Here is a 20,908-nt window from a genome sequence, read left to right as displayed (position 1 = left end):
CTAGTAGAGCCAATAAAGGGAGTAGCGCAGGCTACCTTTGTAGTCCGTAGTCTACAGCTTGAGTCTGTAGTGTGGAGACAGGGTTTGAGTTGAAAGCACACAGGTGTAGCTGCTGCATACCTTTGTAAATAAGCAGAATGTGTTCCACCTAAGAACCATCTGCTGATCATCTCTGTCTACTGTACCAACTCGGCCATCTCACAACAAGCATGCAACCAGGATCCATAAGTCCTAACAAACTGGTGACTAGGATCTAACAACAACCAATGAAGTACTTTTGAAGTCACTGTTGTAATATAGGAAACACGGAAGCCAATTTGCACACAGCAAACTCCTGCAAACAGCAATATGATAATGAGCAAATCATCTGTTTTGTGATGTTTACGTTGACAATATTTGCATATCCTCCAATAAATAACTTGCAGTTTTTAGCCAACAAATCTTACAGCAATGTGAAAAATGTTCTTAAAAAGTTTGTTTTCATTAGCAAAACCACAATTTTATTAATGTCCAGCTTGCAAGAGGTTCAGGTTAACCCATTCCTCGTGTCAACATATGATTATGCTGCATGTGGATTCCTATTATCATGTCTCCTAGTCATTCGGAAATCAGTTCCCAGCCAAGCCATCAAAACAAGCCATTCTTTTTCTGATATGGGGCCAACAGTGTATTACAATAAAAGCGAACCCACTGGTGATACACAGTGAATATAATGGCTGAACCCAACTCTGCCTCTACAAAACCCTCAGTACTGGCTGCTTGTGAGGTTATTTATTCACTTGCAAGTACCATTTATAAATAGTGTGACTCCTAAGCTTCTGTCAGCTTTTTAAATCTTTGGTTTCAACTCCCTCCATGGCTTCTCCCTTCCCTATTTCTGTAACCTCCTCCAGCCTCTCAGCCCTCCGAGGTTTACGCACTCCTCCAATTCTGGCTTCTTCACATCCCCAATTTTAATTGCTCCACCACTGATAGCCATGCCTACAGCTTCTGAGGCCCTAAGCACTGAAATGCCTTCCCTAAGCCTCCTTGACTCTCTAACCTCTCTCTCCCCCTTCAAGAACATCTTTAAAACCTACTACTTTGACCAAGCTTTTGGTTAGCTGTCCTATCATCTATTCATGTGGCTCAATGGCAATATTTGTCACTCTTGTGGAGCACCTTGATTCATTTTTTTTTTATTCATTCATGGGATGTGGGTGTCACTGGCTAGGCCAGCACTCATTGCCCATCCCGAACTGCCCTTGTTCAGGGGGCATTTTTAAGAGTCAACCACATTGCTGTGGGTCAGGAGTCACATGTAGGCCACACCAGGCAAGGACGGCAGATTTCCTTCCCTAAAGGACATTAGTGAACCAGGCGGGTTTTTGTGACAATCGGCAATGGTTTCATGGTCATCAGACTATTAGTTTCAAATTTTTACTGAATTCAAATTTCACCATCTGCCTGGTGAGATTCGAACCTGGGTCCCCAGAGCATTACCCTGGGTCTTCAGGAATACTGGTCCAGTGACAGTACCACTATTGCTCTTATAGATGCTATATATAGGCATGATGTTGTAGATCTCAATCTACTAGTTATTTTTCCTCAATTCCTTGGCCACAAAGTTTTAGCAACCCAGGGACTGGTTAAAAACAAACAGCCTGAAACTTAGCCATAAATAGAGCACCAACAGTCTGTGAACACAGCTTCATGCAATCTGTCTGAGGTGGATTTGAACCATGGTCACAGAGGGGAAAGAATATTCTTTCAGCCCAGCTGAATACCCAGTCTCTTTTCCTGTAGGTGTCTCCCTACAATTATTTTGAAAAAAGCTGGCTCAGATTCTGCTTTTTGCTGATCTGAAGGAGGAGAGTGGGCAGTTGGTTTCAGAATTCCTTGTCTGGGGAGTGGGAAAAGCAGCCCTGGTTCCCTGCTCCTGATTGCTATCCAGTCAACAGGCTGAAGTAATTTGCCATACTGTGGTTTATGTACAGCATCTGGGTTTTAAAGTTCATCTCACTGTTGCAATGAATGAACACAGACATGAACCTTTATTGTACCAAGAAGGCACAAAGCCTGGACTGGGGTATTTGTGTACCATTGTTTGGAATGGAGTGCAGAATACAGCAAGTCAGTCTGTCTTTCCTCGAAATGAGGGTCTTTCACTTTGCATTCCAACATTTTCCTTTTTTATTAGGTATTCAGGGAAAGAAAAGGGGAGACTGAGAGTTGAACTGATAGACCTCTTTAAAATTATGAAGGGGTTAGATAAGGTACAGCAAATCTCCACTTGTGGGGAATGCAATGTTCAATGGCTTGATTAATCTGTGTTTGATTATGTTAGTCTGGTAACTGATCTTTGTAATTGTGCTTGATTGTTAAGCCTATGGGCACAGCTAGCGAGTTAAGTACTGACAACACAAAGAATATTCCAAAATGGATCTGGTCTCGGACAGCGACCATGTGTATGTACAAAGTCCTGTAATAGTCATTTGGTAGTACAGAACTTGAGTATTGCTTTTCATCTTGCACTCGTCAGGGCACTTCACAAGAATATCATTATAAGGGGAAAACAACAATTTATACTGTATGTGAGGAGAATGCTGATTGGTTGGCAAGTGGGCTCTGATTGGTAGAGGTGTTGCCATGGGGAATGCACCAGTGATGGTGACTAACAGTTAACTGCCAAGTATTGTTTGAAATTTAAACCAGGCAGCTCGACCCTAATTGGTCAAGGCATTGCCCTGAGGAATGAGTCAGTGAATGGCTGTCACTTACTTTGTTTAGCTGAAACAGGTGCAATGTGTATATGTACATGTTCTTTTTTTTTGCAAAGAATAGGGCCCTGTGTATTAATATATGTAGCTTCCAGTACACGCAAATGCACCACATTGCGGGCCCAACTGACAATCTCAAATTGGTTGTCAGCATAATTCTTAGCACACTGAGGATTATTTAGCAAATGTTGTCCAATTGCAGAATCACATCTAATGTTGGACACTGTGTTTTGAATTGTGCAAGCACGGGCTGGTTGGGAACGGTCTGTGCTCTGCCCGTTGTGAACAGCGGCTGGGACATGCTGTTTGAGACAATCTGCCAGTCTTTGGAAAGTACGGCCTACATACCAAGCATTTCACTGGCATTGAATGTCATACACCACATTATCATTTGTGTGATAGGCAGACCGTCTTTTTGGTTTGATGGCAGCATCCTCTTAGTGATGAATATCACTCGTGTTGCTACTGTAGAGTAGCAGCATGAAACTTCATCTGTTGCTCAAATTTTTGAGATGCTTTGCCCTAACAGGGTAATCTGAGGTAGACTGGGCACTTTTCAGGGTTGGAAGTGACAGCCTTAGGCCCATTCATGAATTAGCGTGACATACAGCACGAAATGATCTGACCAGGGTTGCCATTATCCTGCAGGATGCCTTTGGTGTGCCCTATTTCAGCAGCAGGCTGCATGGTGAACAAATGGCTTGGGTCCTATTTACAAGGCTGTCAATAAGACCAATCTTACAGTGTGTGGAACTGTAAGAATCCCAATGCTTGTACTGACCAGTGAAGGTAGGCTTGTGGTAGACCATGGTGGAGAATCCTCTGGCAGATTTCTCAACTAGTACATCAAGGAAGGGGAATTCATTTGACTGCTCCATTTCAAAGGTGAATTTTAGCGCAGGATGGAGCCCATTAAGACATGTAAGAAAATTATTACATGTAGCTGCGGATTTAAATATAGCAAATGTATCATCCACATATTGGAAATATGCAAGGGGTAGGAGGTTAGGTGTTATTCCATCAAAGATACGTTTCTCATGCAACCCAACAAAGATGGTTGAGAGAGCTGGGCCTAGGGGGGATCCCATGGCAACACCATCTATTTGGGCATACACAGCGTCATTAAAACTGAATTCAACTGCCGAGTTGCCGAGTTCTTAAGTTCATAAGTTTACTTAAGGAAGCCATAGATATTTGTGCTGCAGCACTATATCATGGTGATCTAGACCCACCACCAATGTGTGAACCAGTATTCACCGAACTCAGCTTTTGATAACGGATGCTACAGTGCTTCCTGGATAGTTGAACTGATCGACTTGTGCAACCTTGATTCTACTTACTGTGACGGAACAGAACCCAACACAACACTGTATATATTTTTAAAACTTTATCCTTATTGTTATTTCTTATTTTTAAACTGGAGGTTTCTGCTGAGCAAAGGCAGTTAAAATGACTGACCCTCTGTTTGAGAATCAACAAAACAAAATAATTCACTTCACAGTTTTGGAAATGTCATACCTCACTCTATCTGAGGAGCTTCTAACAGATCACTTGGAACTGCATAGACCAACATCAAAGAGAGCTACACGAAGGCCATTTGCATTTGATAAGCTAAGCTTGTTAGCAGAGTAGGTGAGTCTATGGAGACAATGACTTCCCAAACACCAAACCCTCAACAAATAGCACCTCCTTCAATCCAGTCCAGGACACAAAGCCAATTTCCAGACACTGGATAACCATCCTTTGTTGAAGTCACCATGGAGAGTTAAGGCCTCATAACCTAAGACTCTGGCTCGCTGAACAGGTTACTATTACTCTCTGAGCTGCATACCCCAGTCTGCTGTTTAATATTAGAATGGCAGGCCACACAGAAGCAACCTCTGGCCAGGTGAGACAAATGGCCCCCCATCTAACCAGACTCTGCTGGGAAGATTTTGTACTATCACTTACAGAACTGATTCAATGCATGCCTACTTCATCGTGTGACATCAGCAACACCACCGGAAAAGGGAATCTTACACCACTGGCCTTCAGCCAGTTAACCTCTGCGAAAGAATTCCTCATTGAACTTTGATTCTCGACCCTGGATTCAAGTGAACCAATACTCATTTTCTCTGTGGTCCTTATGCTATATAAGTTTCCTTTTCTCTATCCCTCTCTTTAATGCGTGAATGTGGAGTGGGCAGTTTCAGACAATCCTTTCTGCGGTTTTTGAATGCCTGTAATAAATTAACCTTCTAAGTTAATCCTAACTCGAGTTTGCTGTGGGGTTATTGGTAGAAATTGGATCGCACAAAAACCGAGAGGTTGGAAATACACCACTGTTTATTCTAAAAATTAATCAAAACACCTTCTGTTTACAGAAAAGTGGTAAGAGGAAAAATCAGTGCTGTTTGAACTGAGCTCACCCTGTCTGTAGCAATGCTACAATGTCCTCTCTCTTTGTCATTGCCATAGTTTTTTTGCAGTTGAGTGTAAGCCCATATCTACCACTTTCCTTTACAACTGTATTGATTAATTTTTGCAAGTCTTCTTCATTTGTTGCGAAAGGTACAGTGTCATCAGCAGATGTTGTTGATGGCTCTCCCTCCTACCTTTATACCATCAATTCCCCTGAAAATGTATTCACTGCACGGGGAGAAACAGTCTAGTGAAAGAACACAGTCTTGTCTAACGCCTCTTTTGGTTGCTTTCTGACCCCCCGAGTCCGTTCTCCTATCTGATCATCACTAACTATCACATGCTGTAGTTAAGTCAAATAGCATAGATGCATTTAAGGGAAAGTAGATAAGTGCATCAGGGAGGAAGGAATAGAAAGAAATGTTGGTGGGGTTAGAAGAAATGAGTTGAGGGGAGGCTCGTGCCAGCAGTGGTATGTTGGGCTGAATGGCCTGTTTCTCTGATGTAAAACTCTCTGCAGAATCACTGTGTAGCATTGTGATTAACAATTAACAGAGATGTTGAGCATTTCTCAGTTCCTTTCTTGCCAAAACTACTGACAATCCCATAAATACCTCTTCTTGATCAGCTGACAGGAGCTGTGTCTTGTTACCATGTGTCAACCTACTGCTTTATTGTCTAGATTCATTCTAATTTTGGCTTAAAACTGTTTATTCCGGCAACCCGATGACAGACACATCAACTTCTATTCTGACAACACAAGTCATGCCTCACATTAGCACTTCATGGATGAGTTTCATTCCTTCTCAGCTGCAGAGGTGAAGCTGGTTGTGTTAATAAGATTGTATCGTTTCTCAGCTAATTCCAGGTGCACATTAACCATTGCCCAAAAGACTCACTCAACCGTCCCAACTGCATCAGCCTGACAGGGCATGACAGCACCTGGGTCCAACAAGCATCATTGTGAATAAAATGACAGCGGTTAGTTAGCAATTTAGATTGGAATTGCATTTAAAAAGTATTAGTCTAAACAATTTCCAACTTCGTTCTAAGTTTTGGTAAGCCCTTCCTATGTAAAAAACAATATTTCTATTTCAACAAGAGCAATGAGTAAGCTCTTCGTTCCTGTTTTTTTTTTCAAATAAGGTATCGTCTTCACCTCTAGTGAGTTCTACTTAGGGTGGCTGCAGTTCCTACAGCAGCCTGGATCAAAGCCCTAATTACACTGATGGTTGGAGGACCGTCAGAACACAACGCTGATTTCAAACTCCAACTTGCTGTCACCCAATACCTTATTGATCCAGCGCATCTCTTCAACAATGTTCAATCTTGGTGGTTTCCTGAAATATGAATTTGGACCTTTCATTGCAGCTGGTGTAAAGCAGCTTTTATATTTACTTTCATGTAGTAGAATCAAGTTGATTGGTCATGTAATTATGTTACTGTATACCATTGACACAAACCTTGAGGAGCCAATTATATATCGTTGGCTGTGAGGCACTTTGGGACATCCTGAGGTCATGAAAAGCACTATATAAATGCAAGTCTTTCTTACTATTAGTTAACAGGAGTTAGTAGAACTAACTGAAGGACAGAATACTTACAAGCTTCTCTTTCCTCACTCTGGGCAGTGTTAGCTCACTGGACATTGCTTTGTGTATGAGCCTTGATTTTCTGCTAACAGCCTTATAGGCTTTGTTAAACTCCATTTTCCGATAGGACAAATTGCAAATAGGAACCGCTAGCTTGCTAGAGCTGTTGATAAAAACATATGTTTGAAGAGGAACCCTGCAGCTTTAGGTCCACCTATATACGTTCCAAATTCTCACATCAGTGTCTGTTTCATTCATAGCCTGCTAACTGATTCTATGTTGAATGTACTAATGACCCTGGTGCTTTTGAGTGCTTTTGAAAAAAAGAGTCTGGAGGGAAAAGAAAAGCACAACTTTCCCTTCTGTTCCTGCCGTTGTGGTTTCCATCCTGAACTGAATCGGCTAATACTTTGAGCATATGTTGTATGTAGCTTTATTGTAACTATGCAGCTCCTGCCAATAATGTCATTTATTTCTCATTCACCATTAATCCTCACAGTGCCATAAGTAAATATAATCCTGCAAGAGGGTCAGATAGAGCAAATACTAAGTTTGGGCTCCTTTACTTACACTGCAGGAGAGGATAAGCTCAGTTGAATTGGGGTCCCTTTGTAAGTAAACTACCTTGCCACAGTTGTCAATGGTTGTTAAAAATCGCCCCATTTAATTTATGAGGGGGATCCATTCTGAAGGCAGCATTCTGTACAGAAAATGGTCCAGATTTTTCTGATCTCTTACCATGTAAATATAGTATAGGAATAAAGGCGCACTGATTTTTTTTTCCCCCTGAGGAAATTTGTACACGTTTGACTTAAACCAATTTTACACTGAAATATCACTGTGCAAAATTCCACAATCACTTGCACCACTCCTCAGTAATACCTGTTAAAGCCCTACCTGGTTTGTTAACATAGCTTTGCCCCTCCACCCACGCAAAAGACCACATAACACTTGTTCTGAACCAGCATAAATTTACACTCCAACCTTGAAACCTGGTAGGATTTGAAGTCACTATTTCTGGTGTTGTACTGTGTTGTTTTTAGTGTGTTTTTTTTAACTCTCCTGACTAAGACTTCTGTAGGTTCTATGTTTTGGAATGCTTTTTAAAGGCATTGGAATGTAAAGTGAAAAACTTTGACAAATGTATTTTCTAAAATACATTTTGATTGATGGGCATAAATGATGGTTGGTTGAATTCAAACTGCAATCTTCATAACTTCATTAGGATAAAGACCTAAAGAAGGAATATGATGTTTCTTCAAGCCTCCACTGTTTCTGATGATTTCACTTGTTTTTCACTCCAGTATATGCTCGTGCAGTTCTCAAGAAATTTGGGTGCAAGTTACTGTTGCTGCTCAGCATATGGTGTAAGTGCGATCCTGGAAACCCTGGACCAGAATATGTGTCTGAAGCAACAACTTTTGGGCCATTACACAGTGGTGTGAATACATTCTTTTGAATTATGCAGTGTTCCTCAGCACTTCCATTTTCAATTTGTGACTATTGTCCAATGGCTTATTAGCCCCTAGACATTTCTCAGTGGCAGCCTTCTGCTTCATAAGACAATGGTTTGCGCCATGGCGGTCAACGCTGTAAAACATTACCTGGTGTGGCTCAGACAGGGCAGTCTCCACTGCATTTGCAGGACAGGAAGAGAGTGGGGCTGAGAGATTGCATGATTCACTGGCCTCTGTTTTCTCTGGACCCTCTTCTTGGCTAGCTAAGTTTTTTGTTTCTGCTCACCTCTTCTAATGCCCTTCCAAACAGTCAGCCTCCAGAGATCATGGCCGTCAGCGACTGTCTCCCAGTTGTTAATGTCAATATCTGCCATCTCCCTATCTCATTTGCAGGTATCCTTGTACTGGAGTATGGAGGTTGTGACCTAGTGGCCAGTTCACCGTACAGAAGACCTTTGGGTATACCACCATCATCCATCCAATGAATGTGGCTCAGTCAGCACAGGCATCATTGACTTAGCAATGAGTGCATGCTGATGCAATTAACACCCTCCAGGGTCTCTGAGTTGATGACCTTGCGAAGGTGGAAACTGTTCTGCCTTTTCCCCTGCTTAGCAAATGTTGTCCCAAGTCTCACCAGTGTAGAGAAGTGCGCTGAAGACACAGGCTTGGTAGACTCACAGTTTGGTGTTTTCTGTCAGGTTGCTGTTGTTCCACACTCTCTTACTCAGCTTGGACATAACAGCTGCAGCATTTGCTTTCAGTGCCAAGTGACAGATTGCTGGTGATTGTGGAACTAAGATATGTGACACTATCAACATCCTCCAGCATCATTTTGTCAGTGATGATAGATAGCGATATGGCAACATCCTGGACCATGACATTTGCCTTCCTGATGCTAATGGTCAATCCAAACTCTTTACATGTATTGCCTTCACAGAGCCTCACCAAGGCATTCGGCCATTTGAGCCGAGGGGGGTCTATGTAAACTGCTGGAGGAAACTGGCTGCCTGCCAAGGCTGCTCAGTGTGACTTCCTCTTCCCCTGACCACACGATGGGTAAGGTCAGCTATGACAGGGCAATATCAGGACCGGTTGAGATCCGCAGCGGGTTCAAATAGGATTTTGCTCTGACACCGACGCTCTTTGGCATAGCCTCCTCTTTGCTGCTGTCAGGTACCTTCAGGTCATCTACGGAGGGTGTCCAATTACACACCAGAACTGACGGCAAGCTGTTCGGCCTCGCTCGCCTGAGATCCAAGGCAAAGGTGCCCCAAGAACTCATCAGAGAGTTGCTCCACGCTGATAATGCCGCACTAACATCCCATGCAGGGGAACCCCAGCAATGGCAAATGGACAGACTCTTGACACATCTAGACAGTTAGCAGTTCAGATTGTCGTTTGTTGGCAAATCAACCCAAGAGTTTTGTGTAGAAACCCCAGTGCACTCTGGACAAGTACAGCAAAATCAGCGGATGGAAGGGGAGCTATGTGGTCAGACAACTAGTTAGCTCATCCTCATAAACATTCTGTAAATCAATACGAAGGATTGATTTCACACTGCCTCTATACCATGACTCTAAATCGAATTACAAAACAAAAAAAAAACAACAGATTATTTGATGCGTTAGACACAGGGCATGGTGGAAATCGAACTGGGCGCCAAACCTGTCTTGAGAACATGCGGGTAAACGGGGGCTTTACAAAACCCAGAGGGTTTGGTGGGAGGTGGGGGGGGGGAAGCACATCAAAGGCGTCCACACAGGGTTACAAGTGAATGGTGAGGGCACCGTCTTCACCCGAAGGGCCCCTGGCAAAGCTTCTCCGAGTTTGCTGACAAATGCAGAACCGTCATCTGGTTCCTGAGCAGTGTCATCGCGGTAATAACACTGGCCCCGGGGTAAAGTTAGCGGGAACGCGGCTTGTTTTCACACAGCCCCGGCAGTGAAAGCCCCACTTTGCCAAGCATTCTCTCCAGGAGACAGTGCACCGCTTTTTAAAATATGTTGGAGTCCGGGTGCCTGGTGCAGCTGATGAACGGGGAGGTAGAAGCGGGGCCGGGATGTGCATCATCCACATGGATCGCTCAGGAACATCCAGTCTGCGGCTTCCTCGCTGGCAATATTGCAATGAGATTAAAAAAAAACTATTTCTAAATACGGAGGGTATCAAACGCTAAGGATTATAGTTTCTCCTCTTAACTTTCATCATAAATCACACCGCCAGGCTTTACGGTGTAAAGCGGGTTAAGACGTTTCGACCTGAGAATCCTCTTCATAAAAGGCAGGTACAGAACCATTATATATATATATATATATATATATTTGTTTTACATTATCATTCAGGTTAGTCCAAACTCTTGCCTTAAGGTGCGCCTCACTCCCATCTCTCGTTCAGAATAAAGATCTTAGAATGGGGCATGTAGTAGTGGTGATTCGCTCGCTTTGCATCAGAGCAAACACCCGTTCAAAAACACATCTTTACAACCATTTCATTTCGCGATTAGAGTGAATTGAAAAGAAAAACCCCCCGCAAACTTTTGCCTTCTTACACAGAATCTGCCTTCACATTAAATAACGACTAAACTATTCAAGACAGAGCACCGCCCCCCACCAAAAAAATTTTGACATTTTTAAACAGAGGGGGGATGAAGGAAATTAACTGATTTGTTTTTAAAGAGAGAACAATTCTGGGATTGCAGCAAGAAAGGGACATGTCTAAGCAACTTTGAACAGGGCGATGGAAAACACCTCCTAAAATGTGACAGTATCAAATACTTCCCAGTAGTAAAAGAGGCGGAGGGAAAGCTCCGGGAACCATCAGTTCACCTGCACACAGTTTCTACCCACCCCCGCACCCCCCCAAACGGAGACAGTCAATGCCATACCTTTGTATCTCGAAACTGCACCCTTTTCTTAACAGGAACGCTCTCTTCCGCATTTTCGATGGGTGTTTTTTTTAATACCCCCTCGTTCGCGCGATGAATTACAAATAAGCAGCAATAACTCACAATAGCTGCATAAATGGCACTGTCCAGCCGGCCGGCCCTACCTGGGCCACACAAGTGGAGCTGCTTCTGTGCAATGACACTTCTCAATCCACTCTTCTGAAAACCCAGAGAGAGAGAGAGGGAAAAAAAACCTGGAGTGAAAGTAAAGCAAATTGCGCTGGGCAAAAGCAAAACTCAAATTAAACAGTAATCTGGTGATTATTAGGTGCTTCTACTGCATAGTCGGACAACCCGTGTGCCTCCCTCTGCCTGCCCCTCGCTGCCGCTGTTTCGCCTTCAAAACTGGCGAGCAGGACCAGAACTGCTCGGTCTGCAGATTGTAATTAAGTCACAAGAGATGGACAGGAGCCCCAACCGCAGCTGGAAAAACTCTTCAGGGTCCTAGCGCTCACAAAGCGATCGAACTAAGAATTTATCTCGGTCTGGCAGCATCTGTGGAGAGAAAGACAAGAGTTAACCTTTCGAGTCCGTTAGACTCTTCTTCAGAGCTCTGAGGAAGAATCATACGGACTCGAAACGTTAACTCTTGTCTTTCTCTCCACCGATGCTGCCAGACCTGCTGAGCTTTTCCAGCATTTTTTGCGGTTTTTTTTCTTCAGATTCCCAGCATCCGCAGTGTTTTGCCTTTATCTGAGAATTTACCTTGCTCCTTTTCCAAGGTAGATATAATTGAGTAGAGCCATTCAGTACACAATAGCTCAGTCAGTTCGGAAGGACCCATCAGGACAATTAACGTTCTCCCCTCCCAACTGTTTCTTAAATGTTTCAGGGGGGAATCTTCCTCCATTATTCGACCTAACAACACTCATAATTTGCTCTGTCCTAGCTTGAACCTCTGTTTCCCTGTTCTATTTCAAGGTTGGGCAAAGGAACGATTTAGATTGTACTTTCTCCTTACCCTTTACTGTTTGGTATATCTCGATATGGTCACCGCTCAGTTATCCTCATTAAAGATGAAAAAAGCACACACTTCTCAACGCTATAGCCTAGAAATCAGACTTGTGACTCCTCCATGAACTGCCTCTAGGCTTGTGCCTTGGTGAGCAGAATTAGACATAGTACCCAAAAGTGGCGGTTAATCCATCTGTTTTCCATCCTCATTATTGCATCCCAGCTCATTTCGATGATCCAGTTGGTAACACACTTCAACGTGTGCAGTCCAGCCTCCATTTCACCTTCCAGTAGATGGCTTCCATAGATAAAGATTTTTTTTTTCCCTCATCAGCTCGTCTTTATTCTCTGCCGTGCCAAACTGACAAAGGTCACCCATGGGGGCAGGCAGAATGTGAGCATCAGCTGAGGTTGCAAGGACCTCAGATCTCCCTCAGTGTCAGCCATGGTAAATAATAGTGTGGTTATGCTTCCACACTATAATCCTGGTCCATTAGCAAAGAACACAATAATTTTTAAGAAAATGTATATCAGAGGAGAGAAAAACTGGGGTAACTCTGTTTTTGAAGAATAGCAAGACAAGAATGGAAGGCCAACCACAAGTGTAAGGGGAGTATCACTTTTTAATCCTGTTAACAGTTGCTGTAACTGCACATCAAATTCACACAAACTAAACTCCCCCTTGAACAAGAGTGTGGGCCTATTTATTCTGAGCATTGACAAAGTCAGGCCATATCCACCATCACAGTTTCAATAGTTGACTATTGGAGACAGAGTAAACTAGCTTTTCTCCTCTTCCACTTAACCATCTTCCTTATAACTCTTGTCACATTCCTACATAGAACCACAGAAAAGCTATGGCACAGAAAGAGGCCATTCAGCCCATCGTGTCTGTGCCAACTCACATTGCATCAGGACAGTCACAAATTCATTACTCTAATGCTGGAGATATTGGTTGGCTTTTCTCTTTTGCTTTTTTTTATAACAACATTCCACTTTTGAAGCTAAATTAAGTAAAATTTCTTTCATAACCATACTGTAAATGCTGCAGATTGTAGCCCTACTACAAAGAGGTACAATAAAATCCCCCTATAACACACTGTTGCTTGTACACAATAATGCATTTAATTGTTTAGAATATCTGTTGTACATTTAAAGCATTCACTTGGGGCCTGGGCAACTGAAGCATCACAGTCAATGATGGGGTAAAGGAAAAGGAGGCATGTCCCAGGGGTCAGAGTCAGAGCAATGAACAGTTGTATGGGAAGTTGTATGAGTAGGAGTGTTAAACTGGAGGGGTTACAGAGATAGGGAGAGATGAAGTCACAAAATAATTTGAACAGGAGAATGAGAATCTTAAATTTGTAGCATCTACATTGTCACCAATCGTGATGAAATGTCATTGACCTGAAAAGTTAACTATTAGGACTATTTATCTCTCTGCAGTTGCAAATTAATATGATTTCCAATTTTAGCCTATTTTTTAAAAAAATTACAGTGTATTTGATGAGATGTAGCTGACTACACAACCATATCTCCACAATTATTACAACTTGGAAATATATCACCGTTCCTTCACTGTCGCTGGAATTCCCTCCCAAACAGCACTGTGGGTGCAACTACACCACAGGGACTCCAGCAGTTCAAGAAGGCAGCTCACCACCACTTTCTCAAGGGCAACAAGGGCTTGGCAATAAATGCTGGCCTAGCCAGTGAAGCCCAAATCCCATGAATGAATGAGAAAAGACAACCCAACTAGCTCAAAAATCCATTGGATTAGTCCATGGTTATACTTGACAAAGTACTGCAGTGGTTTGCTGTTGCTTTCTGCAGTATGTTTGACCAGAAAACTCCCCCACTCTTACTGCCTGCTGTTAGGCATATTGCAAGGATTTACAGGTGGATAATCAACCTGCTTGGCCATATTACAAACACACCTTCCGTGGCCATCAAGTCCCAAACTGGGACTTTAACCCAGAGCTTTTGAGCCAGAGATAGGGACACTATCCACTATGCCACATGATCTCTCCGATACATGCATTCCTAAGCTTAAATTTCAAAATATCTAAGGCAACATCCCTTCCTATAAGTTACATACCAGAGCTTCCTCCATATTTTGTGTGTGATCTGAAGAATATAGGAATCTTTTGACTTATGTCTTGGTTTAATGCATAGATCCTTTGTTTGTTTCATTTTTCATTGATACTTTTTAATAAAACAGGTTGATCCTCCATGGTATTTCTCATGGAAAGAACAATAATATCTTTTAATTCCTGTCGCTGTCTCTCCACTTATCTCATTATTCCTCCTGCTCTGTTTTTTTTCCATTTGTTCCTCACTCTTGTTGTCATTTTTTTTGCCTCTGTGTCTCGCTGCGACTGCTTCTCATTGAATTTCTTTTGTGGTCACATGGGTATCTCTCTGGTTAAACAGATGTAAAATAAATGATTACCGCAGCCACATTTTCTCTGCTGTTAAGTGTCTAAAAATCTTGCATTTATATAGCTCCTGTTGCAACATCAGGATACCCATTTTATAATTAATGAGGCACTTGTAAGTATAATCACTGTTGTAACAAAGGAAACATGACAGAAAATTTACATACAGTAAGCTCCCATAAACAAAAATGTGATAATTACAAGAAAATCCATTTTAGCAATGTTGTTTGAGAGATAATTGTTAACCAGGATACCAGAGACATTCACTGCTCCCAATGCGATTTCCTCTACATTGGAGAGACCAAACGCAGACTGGGTGACCGCTTTGCGGAACACCTTCGGTCTGTCCACAAGTATGACCCAGACCTCCACCCTGCTCTCATGCCCACATGTCCGTCCTTGGCCTGCTGCAATGTTCCAGTGAAGCTCAACGCAAACTGGAGGAACAGCACTTCATCTTCCGATTAAGCACTTTACAGCCTTCCGGACTTAACATTGAGTTCAACAACTTCAGATCATGAACTCTCTCCTCCATCCCCACCCCCTTTCTGATCCCCTTTTTTCTAATAACTATTATTATTTTTTGAAATATATTTTTCTTTTCCCACCTATTTCTATTATTATTTTTAAATTTATTTCCATCCATTGTTTTATCTCCTCCTTTTAGCCTATTTCAATCCCTTCTCCCACCCCATCCCCACTAGGGCTATCTGTCACTTGCTCATCCTGCTTTCTACCTTTAATGTCACCATTAGCACATCCTTTAGCTAATATCACCACTGTCAACACCCCTTTGTCCTTTTGTATATGACGTCTTTGGTAATCTCCCCTTTGCCTCCACCTACCACTGGCCCTCTATCCAGCTCCACCTGTCCCACCCTCCTTAAGCAGCTTATATTTCACCTCATTTCTATTTCTCTTCAGTTCTGATGAAGAGTCATCCAGACTCGAAACGTTAACTCTGTCTTCCTCTCCTCAGATGCTTTCAAGACCTGCTGAGTTTTTCCAGCTATTTTTGTTTTTGTACCAGAGAGAATACCCCTACTTTCCTTCAAAATAGTGCCATGGACTTTTCACATCCTCCTGATAAGGCAGCCAGGCCTTAGCTTACAAAGTGTCAATCCAAAGAGAACACTTTCAACAACATGTCATTCCTTCAGTACTGCGCCAGTCTCAATTATGTGCTGAAGTGAGACTTGAACCCCTAACCTTCTGACACAGAAGGCAAGTATGCTATTGACTGAGCCACAACTGGTACATAGTAAACACGATTGGAGAAAGCAGTAAGACCAGAAGCTAAAGCTGGGGCTGGACATGTTCAGAGGGAGAGCTGATGCACTTCTGCCCTGAAACAAGACAGAACAGCCAGAGCTCCATTAGTTCCAGGGAAAAATTGTGCTGGTCCAAACAAGAACAGGAAAGCCAGAGGCTGATGCCTGAACACAAGAACACAGCACTTAGCAGCAGGAGTAGGCCATTTGGCCCTTCGAGCCTGCTCCAACATTCGAGAAGATCATGGCTGCAGCCTCAACTCCACTTGCCTGTTTGCACCCCCACCATAGCCCTTGACTCCCTTGTCTATCAAAAATCTGTCTAAATCAGCCTTGAATATATTCAATGACCCAGCCTCCACTGCTTCCTGGGGAAGGGAAGTCCAAAGCTTAACGACCCTCAGAGAGAAAAGTTCTGCTTATCTCCATCTTAAATGGGAGATCTCCCATTTACAAACTGTGTCCCCTAGTTCTAGTCTCCCCCATATGTGGAAACATTCTCCCAGTATCCACTCTGTCAAGTTCCCTCAGGATCTTTTTATACATTTCAATAAGATCACCCCTCATTCTTCTAAACTCCAATGGGTATAGGCCCAATCTGTTCAACCTTTTCTTCTCGCTTGTAGGAAGAGGGCATGAGGAGGTTGCAGATAGATGTAGATAGGTTGAGTGAGTGGGCAAAAATCTGGCAGATGGAGCATAAGGTGGGAAAATGTGGAGTTGTTCACTTTGGCAGGAAGAATAAAAAAGCAGAGTATTACTTAAACAGAGAACAGCTGCAGAATTCCGAGGTGCAGAGGGATCTAGGTGTTCTAGTGTATGAGTCAAAAATAGTTAGTATGCAGTTGCAACAAGTAATTGAGCAAGCTAATGAAACGCTTGCCTCTATTACAAGAGGAAGTGAACATAAAAGTAAGGATGTTATGCTTCAGTTATACAGGGCATTAGTGAGACTGCACCTCGAATTCTGTGTGCAGTTTTGGTCTCCTTATTTAAGGAAGGGTGTAAATGCATTGGAGGCGGTTCAAAGGAGGTTTACTAGTTTGATATCTGGAATGAGTGGATTGTCTTATGAGGAAAGGTTAGATAGACTGGGCTTGTTTCCACTGGAGTTTAGAAGAGTGAGGGGTAACTTGTTTGAAGCATATAAGGTTCTGAACAGTATTGACAAGGTGGACGTGGAAAGGACATTTCCTCTTGTGGGTGAGTCCAGAACTAGGGGGCACTGTTTTAAAATTAGCGGTTGCCCTTTTAGGACAGAGATGAGGAGAATTTTTTTCTCTCAGAGAGTTTTGTGAATATGGAACTCTGTGCCTCAGAAGGCAGTGGAGGCGGGGTCACTGAATATTTTTAAGGTAGAGGTAGATAGATTCTTGTTAAGCAAGGGAATCAAAGGTTATCAGGGATAGATGAGAATGTGGAAGTCAAAATGCAAACAGATCAGCCATGATCTTATTGAATAGCAGAGCAGGCTCGAGGAGCCAAATGGCCTACTTCTGCTCCTGTTTTGTTTGTTTGTATGTTCGTAAGAGAGGGGACCAACATTTATATAAGCGGTTTGGAATATGATTGGTTGTATTTTGTGAAAGGTCGTTAGTGGGACAATCAAAGCAAGTAATAAGAAAGCAGAAAAGTACACTTAACAAATTCTTAACCAATGAGAAAAAAGGTATCAGACAAAACTGACATAAATTTGATAACCCCTGAAAAACAGGCGGGGATCGCAATTCAATATGAACAATATGCACTGCTTCCAATTCAGGTAGAACACCAACATTGTGCTGCTTGTTAATTTGCCTGATTTCCCTGTGCAGCCAGCTCTAGAAGTGCTGCGGAGCGGCTGCACGATTTGGCAGGGATCCAAGTTTGTGTGAAAGCTAGCTTGCAAGAAAGAAAGAAATAAAGAAAGACAGAAAGAGAAAGACTTTATTTATATAGTGCCTTTCATGACCGCTGGCTATCTCAAAGTGTCCAACAGCCAATGAATTACTTTTAAAGCATAGTCACTGTTGTGATGTAGGCAATACAACAGCAAGTAAGGAGAGGGGTAACATCACTGAACTAGCAATCCAGGCTAATGCTCTGGGGACATGGATTCAAATCCCCCTATAGGCTTTTATTTTGAGTTAAAAACCCATCTGGTTCACTTATGCCCTTTAGGGAAGGAAATCTGCCACCCTTACCTGGTCTGGCCTGCGTGTGACTACAGACCCACAGCAATGTAGTTGACTATTAACTGCACTATGAAATGGCCTCGCAAGCCACTCAGTTCAAGGGACATTAGGGATGGCAACAAATTCTGGCCTCGCCAGTGATGCCCACAACCCATGAAAGAAGAATAATTTGCACACAGCAAGCTCCCACAAATAGCAATGTGATGATAACCAGATAATCTGTTTCTTGTGATACATATTGAGGGGTAAGAAGGACACCAGGAGAGAACTGCCCTGAAACAACAGCAAACTCAGTCCTGTCAACCCTGCAAAGTCCTACTCACTAATAGCTGGGGGCTAGTGCCAAAATTGGGGGAGCTGTCTCACAGGCTAGTCAAGCAACAGCCTGACATAGTCATCCTCACAGAATTATACCTTACTGGCAATGTCCCAGACACCACCATCATCATTCCTGGATATGTCCTGTCCCACCAGCAAGACAGGCCCAGCAGAGGTGGTGGCACAGTGGTATACAGTCGGGTGGGAGTTGCCCTTGGAATCCTCAACATCAACTCCGGACTCTATGAAGTCTCATGGCATCAGGTCAAACATGGGCAAGGAAGCCTCCTGCTGATTACCAAGTACCGCCCTCCCTCAGCTGTTGAGCACTGAACACTGAAGGTGGCAAGGGCACAGAATGTACTCTGCTTGGGGGATTTCAATGTCCATCACCAAGAGTGGCTCAGTAGCAGCACTAGTGACCGAGCTGGCCGAGTCCTAAATGACTTAGCTGCTAGACTGGGTCTGTGGCAGGTGGTGAGGGACAACAAGAGGGAAAAACATACTTGACCTCATCCTCACCAACTTGCCTACTATAAATGCATCTGTTCGTGACAGTATCAGTAGGAGTGACCATCGCACAGTCATTGTGGAGACGAAGTCCCTTCTTCACATTGAGGATACCCTCCATCGTGCTGTGTGACACTACCACTATGCTAAATGGGATAGATTTCGAACAGATCTAGCAACTCAATACTGGGCTTCCAAGAGGTGCTATGGGCCATCAGCAGCAGGAGAATTGTACTCAACCATAATCTGTAAACTCATGGCCCCGGCACATCCCCTACTCTACCATCAAGCCAGAGGATCAACCCTGGTTCAATGAGGAGTGCAAGAAGTCATGCCAGGAGCAACACCAGGCATAACTAAAAATGAGGTGTCAACCTGGTGAAGCTATAACACAGGACTACTTGCGTGCCAAACAGCATGAGCAGCAAGTGATATACAGGGCTAAGTGATCCCACAACCAACAGATAAGATCAAGGCTCTGCAGTCCTGCCACATCCAGTCATGAATGGTGGTGGACAATTAAACAATTCACTGGAGGAGAGGGCACCACAAATAGCCCCATCTTCAATTATGAGGGAGCCCAGCACATCAGTGCAAAAGATAAGGCTAAAGCATTTGCTACAATCTTCAGTCAGAAGTACCATGTGGATGATCCATCTCAGCTTCCTCCAGAGGTCCCCAGCATCACAGATGCTAGTCTTCAGCTAATTCAATTCACTCCACGTGATCTCAAGAAATGGCTGAAGGAACTGGATAGTGTAAAGGCTATGGGCCCTGACAATATTCTGGCAATAGTACTGAAGAATTGTCTCCAGAACTTGCTGCGTCCCCAGCCAAGTTGTTCCACTACAGCTACAACATTAGCATCTATGTGGAAAATTGTCCAGGTTACAGTTCCTGTACACAAAAAGCAGAACAAATTCAACCTATCCAATTACTACCCCATCAGCCTACTCTCGATCATCAGTAAAGTAATGGAAGGGGTCATCAACAGTGCTATCAAGTGGCACTTGTTAGCAATAACCTGCTCACTGACACCCAGTTTGGGTTCAGCCAGGGCCACTCAGTTCCTGACTTCATTACAGCCTTGAATCAAACATGGACAAAAGAACTGAACTGCTGAGGTGAGGTGAGTTGACATCAAGGCTGCCTTTGACCGAGTGTGGCATCAAGGAGCCCTAGCAAAACTGGCGTTGATGGGAATCAGGGGGAAAACTCTCCACTGGTTTGAGACATACCTAACACAAAGGAAGATGGTTGTGGTTGTTGGAGGTCAGTCATCTCAGCTTCAGGACATCACGATAGGAGTTCCTCAGTGTAGTGTCCTAGGCCCAACCATCTTCAGCTGCTTCATCAATGACCTTCCTTCCGTCATAAGGTCAGAAGTGGGGAAGTTCGCTGATGATTGCACAATGTTCAGCACCATTTGCGACTCCTCAGATACTGAAGCAGTCCATGTCCAAATGCAGCAAGACCTGGACAATCTGCAGGCTTGGGCTGACAAGTGGCAAGTAAAATTTGCGTCACACAAGTGTCAGGCAATGACCGTCTCCAACAAAAGAGAATCTAACCATCGCCGCTTGACGTTCAATTTTTAAAAATTCATTCACGGAATGTGGGTTTTGCTGGCTGGCCAGCATTTATTGCCCATCCCTAGTTGCCTTTGAGAAGGTGGTGATGAACTGCCTTCTTGAACTGCTGCAGTCCATGTGGTGTGAGTACACCCACAGTGCTGTTAGGAAGGGAAAGAACAGCGATATATTTCCAAGTCAGGATGTTGAGTGACTTGGAGGGGAACTTCCAGGTAGTGGTGTTCCCATCTATCTGCTGTCCTTGTCCTTCTAGATGGTAGTGGTTGTGGGTTTGGAAGATGCTGTCTAAGCAGCTTTGGTGATTTCCTACAGTGCATCTTTTATATGGTACACACTGCTGTGCGTCGGTGTTGGAGGGAGTGAATGTTTGTGGATGTGGTGCCAATCAAGTGGGCTGCTTTGTCCTGGATGGTGTCAAGCTTCTTGAGTGTTGTGGGAGCTGCACTCATCCAGGCAAATGTGGAGTATTCCATCATACTCCTGCCTTGTGCCTTGT

General features: G+C 43.4%; 1 protein-coding gene across 1 annotated transcript in view; it reads right to left on the bottom strand.

The window, feature by feature from the left end:
* Window positions 1-11,162, bottom strand: part of garnl3 (GTPase activating Rap/RanGAP domain like 3) — a 489,806-nt gene extending 478,644 nt beyond the window's left edge. Inside the window, exon 1 of the mRNA XM_041193696.1 lies at window positions 11,096-11,162. Coding sequence (XP_041049630.1) covers window positions 11,096-11,148 — 53 coding nt within the window. The 5' untranslated portion in view covers window positions 11,149-11,162. The remainder of the gene's footprint in view (window positions 1-11,095) is intronic.
* Window positions 11,163-20,908: the final 9,746 nt, after the last annotated feature.

This window comes from Carcharodon carcharias, chromosome 8, assembly GCF_017639515.1.
Source record: "Carcharodon carcharias isolate sCarCar2 chromosome 8, sCarCar2.pri, whole genome shotgun sequence".
Lineage (NCBI taxonomy): Eukaryota > Metazoa > Chordata > Chondrichthyes > Lamniformes > Lamnidae > Carcharodon > Carcharodon carcharias.
Note: the sequence above shows the minus strand (reverse complement) of the source record. Positions and strands in the feature narration are given on the sequence as shown.